Below are 23647 nucleotides of genomic sequence, written 5' to 3'. Positions count from 1 at the left end.
CCTGCAGTAACTCAGGCATACAATTTTCAATCTGCCACAAACTTCACATGTTTGATAAGAGTCCTGTCCTGAACACATGCCAATGCTCATTATGATTATAGCAATAGCACCACCTGCTGGTAGCAGGAAGTGTGGCAAATACAAAACGTGCTCGAAAAATCATGAAACTTTGCACACGCTTCAGAAGTGGTGACAATTTACGTGTGATGTGGTTTTAAAAATTGGGTGGGGCAAAATGGCTTACTTATTGCCCCTACATTTTGCCCCGGCTCGACGTTTCACGTACAGGTATGAAATTTGGTACACACATGTAAAGACCCAATACCTACAAAAAAGTCTCTTGGAGCATAGCCCTAAACACAACAGGAAGTCAGTTATTTTGAACTTCCTGTCAGATTTTGGGCAGTTTTTGCCATTTCCTGATGTTGTACTTTAACAAACTCCTACAGTTTTGATCTGATCCTCTTCAAATTTGGTGAGTGTAATCTTAAGGCCTTTCCTAAAGGTGCCGGGTGGCGGTGGCAGGGGTGCGAGGGCCCTTTTCATCGCTGCTTGCAGCTTTAATTATTATTATTATTATTATTATTAGCCTATTATTATTTGTATTGTTCTTATTGTTATTTTTACTACTATACTAGCCAAGCCTACTAATATATTGATCTGTTTCTCATGAATGGCTCTTATTTTAATGTGTTCCGCTATGCACACAAATGCGGATGAATTCCAACCTTTCACTCTGAAGGTAGTTTCGGTCTATGAATGATTAACTGCATTCATCAACGCGGCGGTGACGCGCAAAACTCTCATCAGGTCTTCCGCGTGTCTCTCGCAGCGCAACATCACTTGTGGGTGGATTCCGTTGTCACTGACAACAACCCCTAAATCAAAGCATGAGGATCGGTATTACATCACAGGCTCGTGCTGGGCTGGGTCTGGCCACTCCGCCAGGTGTAGGCTAATCACAGGCTTTTCTCGTGGGAACTCCCTTGAAGAGGTCTTTTCCTGCGGTGAGCTTTCACGCATCCATCGCCCCGGGATATAATGGAGGAATCCTACAGATGACACTTGCGTTTGGGACGGAAACTCTCTGAGTTTATTGACTTCATTCCCGGGGAAATTTGTCCAAAGATCTGCCATGCGGAGAACACCTCGTTCACAAATTTCTTTCTTGGATTCTTCTGTGTTTTCTCCAGTTCTGACTCGTCGAGAGTTTGTTCTTCTGCTGCTGTCATGTCTTATTTTATTGCCCCGTTTGCAGTGTGCTAGATCGGTGAGTGTCCCATATGAGTTTTGCTGAATGCAAGTTATTTGGGATACATATTGGAAAACTCTCTCTCTCTCTCTCTCTCTCTCTCTCTCTCTCTCTCTCTCTCTCTCTCTCTCTCTCTCTCTCTCTCTCTCTCTCTCTCTTTTAAAGCGCAAGCAGCCACCTGGTATTGAAATGTTAGTGTCTGGACAGTCTAATGCTGTAACTCAGAAAGGTATGAACTGCTCTTGAATTGATATCAGTCCTCAGTTTCTGTTTCTAATTACTGTTGCTTCATGGGTTTGGATGTGTGTGTGTGTGTGTGTGTGTGTGTGTGTGTGTGTGTGTGTGTGTGTGTGTGTGTGTTTGTTTAGTTCTTACAACAGATGGCAAAGAGTGCAAGTTTCCTTTTCGCTTTGGTGGGACAATTTATCAGCAGTGCATCTCTAAGAACTCTAAGCAGGCCTGGTAAGTGCTAACACACATGCAAACTTTGTACAGATTCAGTGCCCCTCAACCATTCACTTTGACAGAGAAATAACCCTCAATCCACTGACCATCAAACCTCAACTCTTACTTTGACTTTAGCAGCCTAAATGCCAAAGTGATCTCAAACCCCAATACGACTACTCATACCCAGATGCCTAAATTGTAACCAGACCCACAAAGAATCTGCATGCATAGAATGCGTTTATTTTATTAAAGAGTTTGACTAATTTGATCTGTTCGGTTACCAATAATAGTGTAGTACTCTCAGCTCCATGATTAGTACCATTCTACAGATTTGACCAACAAATCTGCATAACCTGTAATCAGATCATAACTGAGATCAATCTTAGGTCTAAAATGTAACTTCTGAGGATCTGGTATGTGCTAAGTTAGTGTCTTGGTTTGGGATAACCAAAGATCTGGTTTGAGCTGGTTACAGTTTAAACACACATCCTTAACCAGTTCAAATGAGAACAAATTTTTAAATTTCACTGCATTTTGTTTCTGAAATCCACACGGAATACACCCCATCTGATGGAATCAATATAATCATGATTGTTTGGATCAAAGTTAGCCCAATCCTACTGAAAGTTTTGAATGACAAAACCAATCTGGATTACATGATCCAATTCAATTTCAGAATATTTTTTCTTTCTTTCTTTTGAACAATCCATTTTCAAGATTAATGCTTGAAAAACTGATAACGCAGGCTCATCCGGGTAAATAAAGTCAGCTATACTGTATATGTTTGCTAGAAGCGGTATTTCTTCGTGGAAGGTTTGCGTTTGGTGAGCTAATAAAATATTAAAACTTAAACCAATATTTTGTGTACAATTATTTAATTATGTCATCCGGGTATCGCAGACTCGCTCTCTTCTTGTTTCATACAAATGGAGCTGCTGCCAAATTAGCAACGATTGTTTTCTACGCTGTAATGGATTATGAAATAACAAACAGGTACGATTAACAGTTTAATCTCAAACCAATATCTCTTATCCCCATAATTATTTATGTGGTGAAATGCTGTGTAATAAGTGGTATGACTGTGCCTTATCCCTTAAATGTCCGTCTAGCTTGAACGTGCAACTGCCTTCTTCGCGGAAGCTTTGCATTTAAAAATCTAATAAAATATTTCAACTCAAGTAAATATTTTGTGTCTAATTATCTACTTATGTGGCAAGTAGCCATGTAATAAGCGGGATAATGTACATCCAGCCGGTTGTTTTCACAGTATAAACCCCTCTGCTTCGTCTCAGGGTCCTGATCACCTTATCAGTGTTTATTCTGCGATAACAACTGGCTGGATGTACATTATCCCTTACCTAACAAATAAGGCCTACTGTGAAGTATTACCTTCATTTCTTTTAAACAACTACACCCTGATAGTTACCCATCTTAAACCAGTTACTTAGCTAACCCATAGCCATGTCCTTACGAATCCAAACCCACATCCTGAACGAGTTTAAACCACATTGTACCGTTAACCAAAACTCATAACCCAGCCCTAATTCTGATTTAATCTGTAAGTGCAAACTCATCTTCATCTTGAGTAACCTTTACCAAACCCAGTGACTATACTACTCTGTTTGCTAAAAATGAACTTTTGTCATCATCTCCGCTGCTCTTTATGTTTCCTCTGTCAGTGAGTGGAGCAGATGACTACACATACCGATGTGATAAACCGTTATAAACATTGAGAAAGAGTGAGTTTTATCAGGCAGAGAGATCAGGGCCGTGATGAAAGATCAAGGAGGCGGCACGGTTATTAATGTCATTGCAGCTGAACAAGTGTGTGCAGATCTCCATATGGAGCAACTCTTGAGTGAGTTTTACTCCATAAAAATTTGCTTGTGGCTGAGTGTTGTGAGACACTGTTTGTGAGATTTGCTTCAAGCAAGGCCAAGAACTGAAAAATATGCCAGTTTAGTACATAAAGTACATAATTTCATATTCTTCCAAACCCATGTGCTATAATTTCTTTCTGTGGAACCCAAAAGGAGAATTTTGAAGAATCGTTATGCAGTTCATTCGCCATTATTGCCATTTAGTGATGAAGAAGTACCATGGAAGCAATAAAGATACCCGGAACAAAGCACCGTTAGCGTCTGATTGGCTGAAGCAAGCAGTTCAAAGGCATACAGGAAGTATGGCAGAGCGATGCAGCATCTTAATCCCTTCTCATGGAACCATGAGATGTTCCCTTTTGAGGGAACTCCACACTGCATCTGATGTTGACGATATGGGGAACGAAATACCCACTGCGCCATACTGACAAATGCCTGTCCTTGTGTGAAGCTCTTCAGGCACAACTTAGGACAAGAGCACCTGAGACCCTGGTGTATAGTCCAGGCTACACAATCTTATAAATGTGTCCGGGGAAGACCACTCCTGCAACATCACATACTTCTTGGAGGGAAATTCCTGACAGTAAAACTTTTGAAGCTGCCATACTCATAGTGGATTGGGCTCTCACAACCAAAGGCAAGTCACACGCCTCATAAGCTGTATAGATAGCTGTAGCAAAGGTATGTTGTTGTGGGAAGGAGGCGGGAACCGGAGAACGTTTAACAAACTTTAATAAATAAATACAAAATGAAAGCAAAGGCGGCAGCCCCTCACTGACGATTGCCGCACACACATAATAAAACATAAACAGAACACAACGTAAAATTCAGGCCTGGTCCCCTCTCGTCCTTCACTGTCGTCGCTCCTCCTTTTATGCTTCCGAAGCTCCTCCATGAGAGATACGAGACTGGTGCTTTGCAGGGGTAAGGACAGGTGAGGCGAGAGAAAAGGAGACGGAAGCATGAGGGGTGACAGAGAGGAGAGAGGGGAGATAGGAAAAAAGAGAAAAAATCCGCTCTGTCCTCAACCAGCTAAGAGACCCGCACTTGTGTGCCATGTGATGGTACTGGACATCCGTTGGGGGACAGCTCGACGCCCCTCCACCTCCTGGCGGATGGCGATTGGCTCCTCCGGTTGAGGGCAGTTGGCAGCGAGTCCATGTTCCCTGCTCCGACCCCATCATGGTGGATGGCAGCAGACTCCGGCCCACAGCGAACGGGAGTGACTCCTACGCTCCCTCTCAGACGGCAGCCACCCCTCCTCGACCCAGGAGCACGGCAGCGAGTTCTCCGTCCCACCTGCTGTTCAATCGCTCCAGCACCACCGCCTCGGGCAGTCATCTGCGGTCACCACTCCTTTGCTACCCGACCTGCTCAGCACCGCCACTTGCCACAATAGCCTCCACAATCCATTTGCTAATGGTCTGCTTGGAAGCTGGGGTACCCCGGCTGGGTTAACTGAAGGAGCAAGTGTCCTACCCTCTTAAGGGATGTAATAACTAACAGAAAAGCCATCTTTTAGAGTTAGGAACTTCTCTGAAATTGAGTCCAAGGGCTCGAAGGTTGCCAGGGACAACCCTTCCAGAACCATGGCCAAATCCCAGGCCGGAATTCTTACATGGACCGCAGGCCTCAACCTCCTCAAAAGTCCCATGAAGGAAATGGGTGATCAAATGGTGTCTTACCAAAGACCTATTGCCCAAAGGTGTGTGGAAGGCAGCTATGGCCACCACGCAGACCTAGCAGTGTGGAGGAGGATAGACCAGCAGAAAAACGATCCTGCAGGAACTCTAGCACTGAATTCAATGGGCAGTTAATGCATTAACAATTTGAACAAATTAGACCTTATTGTAAAGTTTCTTTTTTTTGTCTTTTCAATAGAATTCAAAAGGAGAATTTTGAAGAATCTTTACGTAGCTCGCCATTTATCGCCGATGAACAAACAGGTTAATTGAATCAGAACAAAATAGTGATTCATTTGGGGCTTAAATTCTGGGTTTTTTGGTCAGTCTGCTACATTACACAAAAGCTCAGAAAATCTGGCATATAGCAGAGATGTGTTAAATGGGCTACTTATATTGTGCTTTTTTATTTGTTTTGGACTTTGAACGTGGTGAACAAATACATTTTAGAATTCTTTGTTTCCTGTATTTAAATCTATTTGTAATCACACATTTTTAATGATGAAGTTTCAAGTTAGTACATTTAAAATATTAATTTGAAATGCTATATTAAATAACACAAACTTATAATCAAGTACCCAGTTAATTAAATGTGCTTTAGTATGTTAATCAACATAGCAAAATTAGTGTACTTCTTTAAATCACGATACAAAATCTTCAATACAAAGTGCATTTAAACATAAAGTGTACTCTTTAAAAGGCACAAAATGTACGATTTTTGGTTTAAAATATCCAAAAACCACCAGAACAATGTTATATATTTTGTTGACTTGTGTTCTTACATTATCCCAAATGTTTCCAATAATCTTTAAATCCAGAGAAATCAGCAATTTAGCAACACAAAGCATCCAGCTTTAATTAATATGATATTTTAATATTGATCTAGCTTACTGTCACAGTCAGTTGCAGGTAATAAAGATCGCAGGACCTAGGTGCAGCAGTAAACGGTTTATTAAACAAAGAACTAGAAACAAAACACTCTTGACTATGAAATGGTAACGTAACATAACAACCTGGGAAAACGCTTCAATAACAGACAACTAGACAGGACTAAACACAGGGCTTAAATACACAGCAAACAGAGAGAGAAACTTACTAGATAATTGACAAGACACCTGGACATAATACAAGGCAATCAGTGACCATGGTGACAAACAGGTAGGGAACGTGGGAAGACAGAACCAATTAACACACTAGAAACACAGACATGAATGAAAACAAACTCTAAATGTGAACAGCCAAACTCAAACCGTGACATTTATGCAGTGTGCATCAAGTGTTTCATACCATCCACCGAGCTAACGCACAGAGTTATTTTATAACATAAAATTTCCACACACTCATATGTATTTATGATCAAGTAAAACAGTGCTGCGTTACCCCACAATTTGAATATGTCATATTTATATGTCACACTTTATAAAGTGACCTGTATGAGCAGTAATTCAGCACTTGTGGCTGTTTCATTAGAATGAAATATATAATGTGAATTTAATTGATCAAACGTAACTGTAACAAAGTTCAAGTTCAGTGAAGAAGGTGGCGGGCATTAAATGGAACTTTAATCGTAAAATAAACCTAAACAACAAAACGAAATGAGCTGCAGTGGCCGACTGCAGCATATAAGCATAATAAAAACAGCAAAGTAGTACACTTTTAAGTACACTTTTATTTTATTGACATTTTATTATCTATAGTTTTTTCCAAAATACTGTACTTTTAAGATTTTGAAGTACACTACAAGTGCATATTCAATATAGTTATGCACAATTATTTTTCACAAGGGTGGCCAATATGATACAAAGTTGTGATGAAATATCTACGACTAGGTTTGGTACAACTGTAACATGTAGGTTCAGTTTAGTCTAGTTTGCTCTTTGTTTGCTCTGTTTGTCTGTGTCCCTGATCATTAGTTTTTTCCCTCGGTTCCATCACACCTGTTCTGTTTCAGTCAATCACCATGTTAAACCCTCAGTTTCCTGTGTTTCTTTGTCCAGTATTGCTTATGTTATTGTGCAGTGTTTGCTCCCTTACCTCTGCATGTACTCTTGGACTATTAAAGAACTTTGTTCTTTCTCTTTTTTTCCCGCGTGTTTGATCTACATGTGACAATGAGATGATGGTAAATAAAAAATGACACATTTTCCATGCACTCAACAACCAATAATTAACAAAAGACATTATTGATGGTAGACACTGTTCATCCTCATTACATATTTATTGTAGACATATCTTCTTTTACCTTTCTTATTCTTGTTCATGTTCGTTACGATTAGGGGAATTTCATGCAACATGTACATGTTGGTAGAGCTGTAAATGACCCATTCAGATTTGCACCACTGTTTCAGATTCCGTCTGTTTGAGCTTCATGCAAGTCTTGAGTAATTCAGATGCGTGTCATGATCATTGTGTTTTGGTTTGACTTGCAGGTGTTCTCTAACACACAACTTTGACCGTGACCAGAAGTGGGGATACTGCAGTTCACCCATACGGCTGTTTAATAGTAAGAAATAATTTTTTTCTCTTCCATGTAAACTGTCTTGTCAAAAGTCATACGATTTTGCATTAGCCTTTTGACGATATTAGATATCTCATTGACAGTATTTGATCTGATTTTTTTTTTTTTCAACCAGAGGAACCAAACAGTCATGCATATAACAGTAAATGATTAAATGATATTTACCTACAAATATCTCTACAAAAGCACTTTAATATACAAAAAATACCATGCAGAGACGTCCGTGAAAATGTTTGAGTGCTGATGCAAATTAAATCAGAGGGATGAATCCACTGAAATACAAATTGTGGTAACACTTTAACTACTTTAGTTAACATGAACCAAGAATGAACAATACTTCTATTGCAGTTATTATTAAAATTAAATGTTGTATTTGTTAACATTAGTTAGGCTAATGCGATGTGAACTAACATGAACAGTTGTAATTTTATTAAGTAACATCAACAAAGATTAATAAGTACTGTAACAAATGTATTGCTCATTGTTAGTTCATGTTAGTTAATACATTAACTAATGTTAACGAATGAAACCTTATTGTAAAGTGTTACCAACTTTTTTGAATTAGCTTTTATTTTTATATTTTCCTAAGGCATGTTTATAAAAGCTACTTAAATGTCCTAATTGAACTAAGGCCTAATCCTGGCTTAATCTAAACCCTGTCTGTGAAACCAGGCCATAGATATTTGAAACTTAACTTAAAACCTAAATAAAGCTGAAATAAAATATTTTTTTAACTATATTTGATGTTTATTTGTTTAAACTTAAATTAACAATAACAACACTGCATGGAAGTGAATTAATCTGCTTTAACGCTCTCATACTCCAAACTAGTCTAATGACTTTTTAAAGAAACTTAATGGCCAAGAAAAACTGAATTAAATTCATTGTGATATTCACAATTTTGCTTAATTTTATATTTCTTACAAAATCATTAAATGTATAATATATAACCCAGCTTTAGTCTGCAGTCATGTGAACGTTTCTCGCTTGTGGATGGATTAATAGCTGAAACTGGGGGTTGACCAGGATGTTTTACTTTCAGAGAGAGGTGTTTATGTTAATGCATAAATGACACGCTTTGTTTGTAAGACACAGACCTCTGTTTATAACAGCAGATTTACAGAGTTTGTTTTCAAGCGGGTGCTCTGGTTCAAACACACACTGTCTGTGTATATGCTCACATCATGCTCTGGTTTTTTGAAGGGTCACTAATGGCAGTTCTGGCTTATTTGGTTCCCTGTACAATACATTTTTAAGCTCAATTATTAATTAAATTGAATTCACTTGGCCAAAAAAGTGCTGTGTAAGTAAGTTCAAATTGGCAGAAATGCTTCTGTACTGTATCTACATGCACATATAACTGTTCAGTAATCATGAGCGTAATGCGGACTGCATTTGCTACAACATTGTTTATGATTTGGAAAACAGATACTGTATATGACTCATTGACTCATTCATGGTTTGAGAAATGAGCAAAATCAGCTGCATGATGAATCAGTCCTGCCATCATGATGATAAGCAAGTTTTCCTTTGTTTATCTCATTCACTCCTCAGGGTTTCTTCCTCCACGTCAGGGTCTGAGTCTCTGCCGACAAAACCCGTGTTTGAATGGGGGTGTATGTGCCACGAACGCTCACCTGGACTCATTTGATTGTGTGTGTCCTGATGGCTTTACTGGAGCGCTGTGTGAAAAAAGTGAGTGAAACAGTGAAGTGGCCATATTCACATAATGAAATGATAATTTCAGTGTGATTATGGTTATTAATTGCCACTCGAATGGCACAATCGTGAGTGGAGTCATGCAAATTCATTGACCTGCTGGGATATTGTTTTAAAGGCTTCACGTGATTCCTTGTGAAAAAGTGCTTAATTGTATTGAATGTCCTCTTGTGGTGTACTTCAAATCTTAAAAGTAATTGTGCAGATAATATAATAATAATGAAATAAAAGGCCACTTAAGTGTACTTAGCACGTAAGTACATGTTTAAAAAGTGCACTTTTTATTAATGCTTTGTTGTGCTTTAAACAAGTACTTTATTTTAAATGTAATAAATTGCATAATCATCATTACAAATGTGTAACTACAAATATAGTAAAATACATGACAGAAATAGTTTAAATAGAAATGACATTAAATGTTATTTCAGCTTGTCAATACATTCAGGAGTACACTTTAACCATGTTGCATAGACAATATAAGTAATTATGAAATTACATACAAAATGTAACTACTTAAGTGGGAAGGACTTAGAAGTTCTACTTAAGTGGGTCAATAAAACACTCTAAAGTTCAGTTAATTGCATTTAATATACATTTAATGTATATTAAGGATATTTAAAGAGTGCTTATAATTGAAATAATACAAATTTTATTATTTCCATTATAAGCACTCTTTAAATGTATGCTAAAGTGTACTTCTATTTCACAAGGGGAATCGATATCTTTAGAGCTAAAAAATATTCACTTTTCTATGAAAACGTACAATAACTTTCAGAATGTCTCAGGAGCAGCAAAAAAAAAAAAGACTTGTTTAATTCTTGCGATCTCAGTGAAACTGAGAATAAAATCCTCATTAATGTTAATTAGTGTATCAGTAATTAACAATAATAGTGTACGATCTGTTCTCATATAAGTAATTAAGTGTGTGTGTGTGTGTGTGTGTGTGTGTGTGTGTGTGTGTGTGTGTGTGTGTGTGTGTGTGTGTGTATTAGAGCTTTCTTTTTTCGAGCATTAGGTCACTCGTTTCTCCATTCATGCCATGCTCTCTTTTATGTTTTGAAAATGTCTCATCTTTAACACTATCACATGTCCTGTGTACCGTTAAGTTTTTGTGTCTCTTCTTTTGTCTGTTATTTGATATTGGTGGAGTTGTTTCTTCAGGGTTGATCTGATTGGTGGAGGAGTCGAGAGTGTTTGGTTTTCTGACAGCTCAGGGATTGTTTTGTAGAGAAGTGCTACGAGCCGCTGCATCTGAAGCACTATGATATTGGAGAATCGTGGGGACGGATCTTCCAGCGAAGCGTAGAGCTGTGCACGTGCCTCGATGGGGAGGTCAGCTGCGAGCGTGCACGTTACACAGGTATGACACACTGAAACTACAGTACCGACACCTGATCCCCTGGAGCTACTGCTTTTTCCTTTTGAACATTGTTCTTTTTTTGTGTGTGTGTGTAGTGTGTTTGCGAAATCTCTGTGAAAATGACGGAGTCTGTAGAATGATTGAGGCCACTGGTGAAGAGGTGTGTGGGTGCAAATCTGGATATATTGGACAATACTGTAACATCAGTGAGTACACACACACACACACACACACACACACACACACACACCTGGTTTCCATGTTTTATGGGGATTTCTCTTAGAAATAATGATTTTTATACTTTACAAACTGTTCTATCCCCCCTACACTAAGGCTCAATCCCAATTCACCCCTTGCCCCTACCCCTTGGCCCTACCCCTCCATTTTGCGCGTTCCCGTGAAGGGGTAGGGCTGTCTCGATTCTCTTTTGGTTGGAGGGGTAGGGGTAAGGGGAAGGGCCAGATAGCCCTTGAAACAAAGATTTTTCGGGACCACACTTCAAACGAAGGGGTATGAGAAATGTACCTGTATACACCGGCTACAGAGGCAACATGACTGCCAATAATCATTTTCTTTATGTCACATTCAATCTAGTGTTTACGGTCATGTTCTTCAAAGAAACGGTTAGTTCGTTAACAATATGACGCGTGTAAAAAGCAAAAGTTTGAAGCGAAGTGGACGTGCGAATGAGGCGAATTCGCGTCGACCGCGCCGCGCTAAACACCTCATTCACGCCGCAAGACCTCCAGACGCGCGTAAACGCGTCTTAACATTGAAATCACTCGCGCCAGACGCTCTATTCGCGTTTGGTGTGAACGCAGCATTAGGCGTCGAAGATATCGTCATCTCCGTTGTTTTCTGCAAACTTCAGAAGAAAAATGCAAAAAAATAGCTGTAACTCACGCAAGACTACAGCTGACGACGGCATCTTGGAAGTTTGTGATAAACATTGGCGCATCTCCTGTGACGTAGGCTCTAGCGACAATGTATAATGACATGTAACGGTGTAGTAGTGGTGTCCCATTTCTTAGGGGAATATTTTCACCCCTACGCCTTGAAACCTTGTTTCAAGGGGCAAGGGTAAGGGGTAGGCGAAGGGTTAGGGGTAGGCGAAGGGGTATAAAATAGAATTGGGATTGAGCCTAACCCTACCCCTAGGATTTTGCCATATTTGTAGGGATATTTTGTCCCCATAATGTAGGGTTTACCAGGACACAAACATGTAAATTACACACATCCATACTGGAAACACAAATTTTGAAGCAGTTTATTTTTGAAAACATATGTTGTATGTTTCTAATAAGTAACTATAAGACAGTGTGGGGTGAGAGTGTGTGCAGTTTACATTATAGAATCCAAACATTATAAAACCCGATAGGAAAATCTTAAAGGAACTGTTGTGTTGGGTTCTTAAGATAATAAGAAAGACGTAGCTGGATGGATTCACATAGTATACTTTATTATTCACTGGCAAACTACCTCCTCTCCAACCCTGTGATTGCCCTATACTGCCGCCTAGTGCCCTGGCAGTGTAACAATATTATAGATCACACCACATCTCCCTTTCTGAAAAGCAATAGACTGTGACCTATATAGTTATCACCAGATTGCATAAAACTCTTAAACTCACTTTTGTATCCTTGTGAAACATGGCTCAACTATAACACATTTCTTTACAGTACTTATTTAACACTCGTCTTTCCTATAAACTGAGACCGAATTACACTAAAGAATATGAACTCTTTGAGGCCTCTTTAAGCTACACATAAACACACAGTAGTCAACCCTAGACAGTTAACACAAAACAGGATTCAACTTCCTATTAAACTCTTATAACACTTAAATTACTTAACCTCCCTGTTTAGCCCCCAATACATTTAGCATACTTTCTTTTCTTATTTTTGTTTTGTTTGAATTCTCACAGATTCAGTTTATCTGGCTTTGTGATAGCCCTGCCAGATCTGGTTCTCACAGTTTGGGGAGTGTTCTTAAGCCCCTCCGAAGACACCTGTCCAGTGTCTGTCGAAGTATCCTGCAGGTCAACCCCTGCAGCATGCTCTTGTATGTTACTGCTGTTGTCTGCCGACATGGGCATGAGGTGGCGGCGATTCCTCCTTAAAGTGCCCTGTGGTCCACTGACCAGGTAAGATCTAGGTGTTTCATGTGCGGCTGTCACAGTACCTGTAGATCTTGTATCTGTGATCCACACTTGATCTCCTGGTGAAAGGTCAGAGAGATTTCTCACTCTGTGTCTGCGGTCGTAGTTGCTTGCATCCATCCATCTCTTCTCCCTTTCTTTGCACTGCACCGTCTGAAGGTCTGGAATAGCTGGCTCCAACACCGCCGGGAAAGCTGGCACAGTGGTGCGCAGGCGGCGCCCCATAAGCAGCTGAGCTGGACTGAAGCCGTTGCTCAAAGGAGTGCTCCTGTAAGCCAGCAGCGCACGGTAAGGGTCAGTTGCTTTCTTCAGCAGGTTTTTGATGGTTTGGACAGCACGCTCGGCCTCGCCGTTGCTTTGAGGGTATCTTGGGCTGCTCGTTACATGCTCAAATTCATACTCAGTGGCGAAGGCCGACATGTGAGCCCCCGCAAACTGAGAATAAGGGGTGGCGTGAATAAGCTGGTCGTTGTCTGTGACTAGAATTTCCGGTATGCCGTGCCTGGTGAAAATTGACTTGAGGTGCATTACCACATCCACACTCCTTGTCGGGCTCAGCTGGGCCACCTCCACGTACCTGGAAAAATAGTCCACAACAAGCAAGTAGTCTTTGTTTTTCAAAGTAAACAAATCAGCCCCTAGCTTCTGCCATGGCCTATCGGGTAGTTTGGAAGGCATAAGAGGCTCAGTCACATTTGCATGTTCTTTAACGCACGCCGTGCATTTCAACACCAGCTCTCCTATTTGGCTGCTTAGCCCCGGCCACCACACGGATTGCTTGGCTCGTTCACGGCATTTGACTATTCCCTGGTGTCCTTCATGAATTTTCTCCAGCACTCTATTCCTCATTACTGAAGGGATAATTAGCCTAGTACCCCACAATAACAGTCCATTGTGAGTGCTGAGAACAGCCCTTTCAGCCCAGTAGGGTCTTACTAGCACATCCAGTCTGCTGCGATCTGGCCAGCCCTCGCTGCAGTACTTCATCACTTCAGCGCACACGCTGTCTGCACAGCGTGCACTTACCGGACAGGTAAGCCTCGCTTGCTGGTAAGTGTTCCATTACAGAGTCCACATATATGTTTGTTTCCTCCATTAAGCCATCTCCATCAGTCATGCCATCCTTCAGCAGTGCCCGTGACAGTGTGTCTGTGTAGTAAGGCTTTTCCCTGAGACGTGCGTGATTGTGTACCTGTATCTCATGAGTCTCATCCTGAATCTTTGTATTCTAGGTGGGAGAGAATCCAGGGCTTGTCCACCCAGCAGGCTCACGAGGGGTTTGTGGTCTGTCTCCAGCTCAAAATGGAGACCGATGATGAAGTCACTGAATCTTTCGCATGCCCAAGTCAGGGCCAGTGCTTCCTTCACCACTTGCGCATAGCGCTGCTCCGTGCTAGTGAGCGCCCTGGACGCATATGCCACCGGCGCCCAGGTCCCCTTGCATTTCTGCAGAAGTACACTGCCTAGCCCATATGACGAGGCATCGGCTGAGATTTTCAGTTCTTTGTTTGGGTCATATAACTGCAGGACCGGAGTGGACGCTAACTCTTGCTTGAGGCTGATGAATGCCTTCTGCTGTTCGGGCCCCCAATACCACAGGTTTTTTTTTGACAGCAGGTCTCTGAGAGCTTTGTCCTTTTCAGCCAGGTTGGGCACAAACTTGCCTAGATGATTCACCATGCCCAGAAAGCTCCTGAGCTCGCTGATGTTGTATGGCGGGTCCATCTCTCGTACAGTACGTGTCTTTTCTGGATCTGGGCTTATCCCATATGCCGAGATGATGTATCCGAGAAACTTCACCTTGGTTTTGCTGAACTCACACTTGGCTGTGTTCAATGTGATGCCAGCCGCCTGTGCCCTCTGCAGGACCGCACGCACCCTTGTGTCGTGCTCTGCCTGTGTGGAACCCCATATAAGGACATCGTCCATGTGGCAGACGACTCTTTCCAAGCCTTCTGTCACTTCCGTTACCATCCGGTTTTGAAAATGTTCTGGAGCGGAGGCAATACCAAATGGTAAGCGGTTGAAGAAGAAGCGCCCGAATGGGGTGATAAAAGTGGTGTAATGGGCACAGTCTTTTGATAATGGGATCTGCCAAAACCCCATGTTGGCGTCCAGTTTTGTGAATATCTTTGCTCCAGACAGCATGCCTAGCGTCTGGTCCACCAACGGGAGGATAAACTTTTCCCTGCACACCGCTTCGTTGAGGGGAGAGAGGTCAACACAGATCCGGATTTCATCCCTAGATTTCTTTGGTGCGACCACCATGCCAGAGCACCACTCCGTTGGCTGCTCAATCCGGCTGATGACTCCTAGCTGCTCCATGCGCTGGAGTTCCTGCTTTACTTTTCCCATCAAGGGCAGTGGGACACGACGACGCACTTTCAAAGACACGGGCTTGGCATCTGGTCTGAGCTTAATTGTGTACTGCTGCTGTACAAAACCTAACCCGCCGCACAGCTTTGGATATTGTTGTTTTACATGTTTTTACATATTTGAGTCCAAGTCAATACTATCTACTCTGGCTACCAGTCTGAGGTTAACTGAGGCGGGTCTACTCAGCAGAGCTGTGTTCAAGTGTTTCACTACATAAATGTCCTCTGTGGTGCATTTATCACCACTTTTCAGTATTTCTCTGGCTACACCCACTACAGAGAGAGGTACACGGCCTGGCCCAAACAGTGCTTTATTACCTGGGGTGAGGTTGTATGAGGTGCCACTCACTGATCTATATAATGACTGGATAGCTCATGACGTTCTAAACTGCCAGTAGGCAGTGAAGCCACCGGAAGTGTTCGAGCGGCCATCTTACGATTCCCTACCAGCAGAGGGCTCCAACGCCCGTTATAGAGATTGGTAGCTCCGACGGCACTTTTAAGATGCACAGCGCTGAATATAGAATGCAGCTGCTGTGCACTTTTATGCTGCGCTGTGCAGCATAAAAGTGTAAAACGACGTTCACATAAGGATGTAGAAAAACTGCCCACAGGCTGTAATTCAAGCCCTGTAAGTAGTAATTTATATGCAAAATTGTTGCTTTATGCCCGTGTTGTTTTCTCCGAGGCAAGAGTAATGCTGCTGCTTCTTCAAAAAACAATGATAAAACAGTCAACAGTAGGCTAGCCTATAAGAAACCTCAGAGCAGCAATAATCACAATTAAGTGTCCAATAGCGACCCCATTTGACAGCTTCAAAAGAGCTTCGTGCAGAGTCCGTTTACCGTTACATAACCCATACAATTTGTATTATGCATTTCCTGAACATGTACTTGCTAATCAAACACTTTATATGAACAAACTACTAATCTATAAAACACAATCGGTCTTCCGACCTTTTGTTATTGTGTCAATTTATGTTGATATGCGCGAGGGAGAGAGAGCAAATACAGCGCTCGTGTTGTTTGAAGGCAGTGACAGTGCGCACGCGGGGCCGGGGCTCTCTCTCTCTCTCTCTGCTTGTTCTTACGCGCCCTGTCCACTGATCTAAATAATTCGTTGTTACGACGACTTATTTGACAACGTGGCCACAATATAGTAAAACGAGGGAACAAATGAGTATAACGTGCTGAGGTATTATTAATTCGTGACCACGAAAAAATATTCACCTGAATATTCACCAATTCACAAAAATATAGGTCTTTAGCATTCACTATTTAATTAATAGTATCAAACTGTTTTTCTTACCTGTGAAGATAGCTCTTCAGTGAAGGCCGACTAGTGTTCTCGTACAGCTTTTTATTCCTTTTGCAAAGAAATTGCCGTTTTTTAATAAGCAGGAAAAATTTCCGACTTTAAACAAATGCCCATTTAAATGCTTAGGATCTTTGCGCTGTAAGAATGTACAGGGAGACTTTATATTTAAAAACTGTGTCTCGTTAGGCAATGTTTTATCAGTCAAATCATAAAATTTCCAATTGATTCAATAGAACGTGTGAGCTCACTAGGGAATACCAATATGGCGGCGCGGTGGCTTCACTGTTTATGACGTCATGAGCTATCCAGTCATTCTATATAGATCAGTGGTGCCACTGCATATATGTCTGTACACCTGCTCCGGTATGACAGTAACGTCGGCTCCTGTATCAATCTTGAACCTCACAATTAGTATGCCTTACTTGTAAGTCTATAGACCATGCATCTTCTCCTGCATCAATGGTTCCCAGGAATATGTTGCCATCTTCCGTGACAGCACTCACACTTTTGGTAGACTTGCACACTTTGCCATAATGCCCTCTCTTACCACAGTTGTGGCAGTCTGCATGCTTTGCTGGGCACTGGAACTTAGCATGCAGATTTCCACATTTAGGGCATGACTTATGCTCTGCTCCTGATTGTGCTTCATGCTTGTCTTTGTACTGTTTAGCTGGCTGTCTTTTATTTTTCCATGCTTGCTGTTTTGCTTTCCTAGTGTGTACTGCATCTACTGTAGTTTTAATAGCATGTGCAGCATCTCCTCTCAGATCTGTTTGTTGCTGTTTAATGTCCTCTGCTTGTCTGACCATATTTATGGCTTTTGCCAGATCAAGCCTGCTCTCCATCTGCATTTTCTGTGAAAGCACTTTGTCTCTGATGCCTACTACGATCCTGTCCCTCAACAGTTCATCGCGCAGTGCCCCGTACTCACAATCTCACAAAGCCAGTGCATATAAAGCGGTTATAAATGAGTCTGCAGATTCGGACGGCCCCTGTGCTCGTTGGTTAAATTTAGCCCTTTGGTAAATCACGTTTTTCTTCGGCACGAAAAAGTTTGTGAAGCCGTCCCTGACGGAGCTGTACACCAGTTTCTGTTCGGCGGTTAAAGTCAGCCCTTTTAATACGTCATCTGCCTCGTCTCCCATGCAATATATTAGCGTGTTTACCTGGTTAGCATCTGTTGACTTGTCCAGGTCGCTAGCCACTCTGAAGCGCTCAAACCGTCTTATCCATTTTTCCCAGTCTTGTGGCTTTGAAAAGTCGAAGGATTCCGGCGGGTTTATTGAGAACGTTGCACATACTTTAGCAGGAGGCTGTGGAGGGTCGTTCTGTTCATGCCCGGCAGCCTGCTGTCCTCGTTGCGAGTGCAACATGCTTGCTAACCTTGCTTAACTTTAACTTCTCCACTTCTCTGTTTCCTTCCTCCTCTTTTCATATAATGTCCGCTATCCTTTCACTCACAGCAGCTCCACTTCTGACACCATGTTGTGTTGGGTTCTTAAGATAATAATAAAGACGTAGCTGGATGGATTCACATAGTATACTTTATTATTCACTGGCAAACTACCTCCTCTCCAACCCTGTGATTGCCCTATACTGCCGCCTAGTGCCCTGGTAGTGTAACAATATTATAGATCACACCACAGGAACCAGGGGTGAATTAGTCTTCTGGGTTTCGTTGTCATCTCTGAACCACTCTATTAACACACTATGCAAATTCAGTATAAATATTCTAATAATCTTTAATTAATAAACTTTCCCTGTGTGTCATCAGACCCACGAGAGCAGTGTTACCGTGATTCAGGTGCACAGTATCGTGGTGTAGCCAATGCCACCGCCTCTGGATCATCCTGCCTGCCGTGGAATTCGGATCTGTTGTTCAGTGAGCTGACAGTAGATACAGTGGACAGCGCCCCCCTCAGGGGTCTCGGAGAACATGCCTTCTGCAGGTGACTGCTTACATTTAGTCTCATCATGCTTGTCAAACTCATTATAGTAAAGTGCTGAAGATTTACCTTTTATAATAAAGCAAAGGTAACTTTAAAAAGTGCACTTGTGTTGAATGTGCACTTGTAGTGCACTCCAAGCATTAAAAGTATATTTTTAAAATATTATATTTGCTGGTAATATAATATTAATAAAATAAAATGCTATTTAAGTGTACTTGAAGAGATTTTGAGACACTTTGATGAATGTTTCTTAACACACCTAAGTACACCTTTAAAAAGTGCATTTTCTAATCATATCAAATAAAAATATTTAATTTACTGTAGCCTACATTTATATCATTGTGTTTTAGCAAACATCTGACATGCTTTAAAGTACACTTATTTTAATGTGTTGACTAACATACTAAAACACATAAAGTACTTGATCAAGCAATAAGGTACAAGAGGCTGTGCTGTATCGTGAACAAGTAACGTTAACGACTGAAGGGCGTCGTGCCTAACAACACACTTCCGGCATTACTTATTCACAATACAGCACTTGCCTCGAGTACCTTATTGCTTTTATAAAACGGTTGCCACACAATACAAATATTAAAGCTGAAAAATATTTATCTATGCAACTTTCATGAAGTAAAATCACTAAAAGCATTCCATCCGCTGGAAAAAAATAGTCCCTGACCGTAAACAGCAACAGAAGTTACATACATTATTTCGCCAATAGATGGCGGCAAAGACTGTCTTATGAATGAGTCAGTCGGTAGAGTAGACTTTTATATTGAAAAGACTCAAACTTGTTTTCACGGAGAAGGAAGACGCAACTGACAGATGACTAACGTTATATGCACGGGAAAACCCCTTAACGGTTAACTTAACTGTTAAAAGGACAAGATATCGCAGCTGACATTCAAACGGATTATTTTATTATGAATATAGGACTGACCTGAAGGAAAATGCAATGTCTACTGTGAATGCAGGTAACTTTACACTCGCTTTCTCTCGATCTCTCACAATACTCCACTATAGCTTCAATGAACAATATCAATGAGATCACACATGTGTTTAAGTTGCTAAGAGTGGTTGCTAGGGGTGTTGTGTAGTGATACATAGAACCATTGGGTGAAGCGGCCATAGCCGTGTTTTATCGTGAATAAAGCACAGCTATTGACCAATCAGAATCAAGGATTGGAACTAACCGTTTTATAAAATGTTATATTGTAGTGTGTTATTCAATCTTATATTTAAAGTTAATATATTTAAAATTTACTAAATTGCAACTTTATCATTGCAAATGTTTATACATATATTTAAATACCTGACACACCGGTTTCAATAGAAATAAATTACATTATAGTATATTTTAGTTTACCATAAATGCTTGTCAGTACATTCAGCAGTAACTTTAACCTTATTTCAAAGACAATAGAATTATGAAATTACAAATTAAGATGTACTTAAAGGGGTCATATAATGCCATTTTTGTACAAGCTAATATGATTCTTTAGGGTTTAAATTAAAAGTTTCTAATATACTTTAATTAAAAATTCTCATTAGTATTGTAAGAAAACACTAATTTTACCTGGTCGAAAACAGCTCTGTTTTCAGCACGCCGTTTCAGTGCATGTGTCTTTAAATGATAATGAGCTTTGCTCACCCCGCCCCTCTGTTCTGTGGGTACACCGTTTGAAATAATAACACAATATCCATAACGCCTTGTTCATTATAAACGTGGGATTATGAATTATATTGAGAACGTCGTACATAGAAAACATGCTGTAATGTACCCTGAGTGTAAACCTTAGATGCATTCATCTGAAGCGTGCAGCAAGGTTTGCAAATTTGCAAAGATAAATATTAATATAAAGGTTAATAAAACATTACACTCACTTCTGGAGGTTCAGCAGGAACACGTTGGTACCGATCCGTTTTTTCTCGTTTGTAAAGCTGTATGGTGTGAAATGATTCGTGCAAACATGAAAGCATGGACAATCGTGGGGCTGTGTTCCTTATTACACCAAAGAACAATCGCAGACGCCATTCTGCTCATAGACAGCGCTCCAGTGAGGGTATCAACAATGACGCGTGGACTATGATGACAGACAGCTCGCTCACGAGCGAGGGCGGGTCTGTGTTGAAACGCTGCTGTCACTCACCAATCGTGGGAGGGGCGTCGATTTTGTGACGTCACAAAATCGAACGGCTTGATTTCAGAGAGGGTCAAACATAAGGAGATTTAAAAAAAACACTGGATGGATTTTTATCATTTTATGATGGTTGTGTACAGGCACTGCCAACACACATTTCAGTACAATCAACTTGTAAAAGTGCATGTACCATTATATGACCCCTTTAAGTCCTACCTAATTTGCTCAAAAAGCACCTTAAAGTTCTGCTAATTGCATTTAATATACATTTAAATACTTTTAAAAAACATTTTTATTTCATTGCAATTAACATGCAATTAAGTGTCTGAAAACATTGCATTCAGTTCACACTTAAGTATATTATGCTAAAGTATATTATTTCAATAAGTCTGCTTAAGTGTAAAGGGTAGTATTATACTTCTACGTAACGGTGTGCTTACTTTTCTAAGCAATCGGACATACAATTTTCACTAATTCTAGAGATCACATGCAAGCACCTAGCAACCACGCAGAGCACCCTAGCAACCACATAGCAATGCCCTAACAACCCTTCAGAACACTTTACCGAGCACCACATAGCAACACCCTGGCAACCAGCCACAACAGTGTCATTATCACAGTTTGTGCAAGTGCCACTCATGTCATCTCCTGAAAATGTAAAAATCGAGTAATTCTGTGTTTAATATAGATATAATTTTATTTGATTTTGCAGAAAGCATTGATGTTGTACAGTCTGAAATTTTCCATGTGACTTCATATGGCAGGAACCCTGATCAAGATAAGCTGCCGTGGTGTTACACAATGACGGAGAGAGCCATTTCCTGGGAGTACTGCGACATCCAGCCCTGCTCAAAACAACCATGTTAGTACAACTGCACATGCACACACAAGAGCAACAAATCCTTCAGCTTCTCCAGAATATTCTTGATTACTCAAAAATAGTTGTACATGAGAAGTAAAATAGTGATAAAGCTTCCTAAAAATTCTGTAGAATTCTCACTGGCATTCTTCCAGGCGTGGGACGAGGAAATCTAAACCAGTGTTGCCTGAAGCAATAGGTTTATTGGTCTTGAGCACTTGACATCATGTACCTGGAACACCCTGAATATGTTATGGATTTTATTAACCTTGATTCTAGCACAGACATGAGCGACATGAGTGATAAGTGACAATAAGAATGAATAGGTAACAGTAAGAGCAGCTTGCTTTAACATGTTTAAGTATTTTCTCTGCTGATCAAAAGTTTGGGGGCAGTAAGATCTTTGTTCTTTTTGCACAATGCACAAGGTCACATTCAATTGAGCAAAAGTGACAGTAAAGACATAATCAGTTCACCAGTTCTTTCTACTCATGAAAAGGGCCATCAAAAACGAAAATATATCATGGTTGTGACACGGCAGCACAACTGTTTTCAACAGTGATAATTATAATTTTTTCTTGAGCAGCAAATCAGATGATCAGCATATTAGAATGATTTCTGAAGGATCATGTGACACTGAAGACACACAAAATGGGGGGGAAATGTTTTGAATCCCATTTCCTGCATTTACATACATTTAGGGACTATGGTGATACAAAATCATAATGTGATTATAATGATAAGTTCTGCCAAAAAGAATAGTAGGCTACTAAACTATGTATAAGAAAAAGATGTCTTACTTTCTTTATTGTTTAATAGGGGCCGATCGTCAAGACATTAGAGAATAATTTTATAAAGTCAAAAATGTTAGCCATTAATGTTTTGTGTGTAAATAACATTTAAATAATGTGAGATGCAATTTCCACTATAATGTAGAAACAACAAAGACAGTATTTTTAAATAATTGTTTAATGGCATCTTTTTATGAATGAAGGCCATTATCACTAATATTAATATAGCTACTGATGTCTTGATGAAAATAATGTGTGAATAAGAGCGTGATCATATAACCCTATCTAAAGGATGACAGAAACAAATGGATGCTGCTTTAATTGCGTTAAATATTTTAACGCGTTAAAGTTGGACAAAAATTTATCGCATGTCCCCCCTGTCCCCATAGGAAATTAATTGGTGTCATATTTGCAGATTTCCTTTTTCTTAGCTGATGGAAAAACTGCTGACAAAAGCTCAAATGCTAAGACAAATCTTTTTGTTGCAGTTTCTTATAAAGTAGGCATTAAACAGAAGTTGCGACAGTCTTTTCTTCCCTATTGTGACATCATGGGACTTGATTTTGTCCATGGGGAATTGATTGGACCTTAGTTGATAGTTGTAGTTGGATTCATGTGAATGACAGGTTGTCCCACCCTTGTGCCAGTGAACACGTCATCAGAGAAGAGATGGTGCTGAAAGATGGATGGAAAGCTATTTTGATTAAAGAATACGAGGGCTCATAAAAAAAAATTAAAAAAAAGATGTGCACCAATACATCATTTATAATAAATACTGCAATATTGCATAATAAACAAGAATTGCCAATTTATATTTCTTGAGGACTTATATTCAATATACTTCAATCATGTGTGTTTGGATTACTTTAATTGAATATTCTCTCTGTTCCTGATGTCAGCTTCCCGCAGAGGTCCTGTCATGGCTGCTGTACCACGGCCGTCCCGCACCCCTGCCAGGACACCGGTGTGTGGGAAGAGGCACAAGAAACGGATCGGTCGGGGTCGTATTCTGGGTGGGACGTCCGCATTGCCTGGCGCTCACCCCTGGATGGCAGCGTTGTACATCAGAGATGAGTTCTGCGCGGGAACGCTGGTTTCCTCCTGCTGGATCGTATCCGCGGCTCACTGCTTCCTGCGCAAGTATGTGTGTGTCTGTGTGTTTATATGTACTGTATTTGCATTTATGAAATTTTAACTTC

General features: G+C 40.5%; 1 protein-coding gene across 1 annotated transcript in view; it reads left to right on the top strand.

Annotated features, from left to right (window-relative positions):
- Positions 1-797: 797 nt before the first annotated feature.
- Positions 798-23647, top strand: part of hgfac (HGF activator) — a 34745-nt gene continuing 11895 nt past the window's right edge. Inside the window, exons 1-10 of the mRNA XM_079866389.1 lie at positions 798-1270; positions 1418-1481; positions 1621-1714; positions 7691-7764; positions 9334-9474; positions 10727-10858; positions 10954-11064; positions 18483-18657; positions 21563-21660; positions 23348-23588. Coding sequence (XP_079722515.1) covers positions 1136-1270; positions 1418-1481; positions 1621-1714; positions 7691-7764; positions 9334-9474; positions 10727-10858; positions 10954-11064; positions 18483-18657; positions 21563-21660; positions 23348-23588 — 1265 coding nt within the window. The 5' untranslated portion in view covers positions 798-1135. The remainder of the gene's footprint in view (positions 1271-1417; positions 1482-1620; positions 1715-7690; positions 7765-9333; positions 9475-10726; positions 10859-10953; positions 11065-18482; positions 18658-21562; positions 21661-23347; positions 23589-23647) is intronic.

This window comes from Squalius cephalus (genome assembly GCF_949319135.1).
Source record: "Squalius cephalus genome assembly, chromosome: 3".
Taxonomy (NCBI): Eukaryota; Metazoa; Chordata; class Actinopteri; order Cypriniformes; family Leuciscidae; genus Squalius; species Squalius cephalus.
The sequence above is the reverse complement of the archived record's forward strand: the minus strand, read 5'-3'. Positions and strand labels throughout refer to the sequence as shown.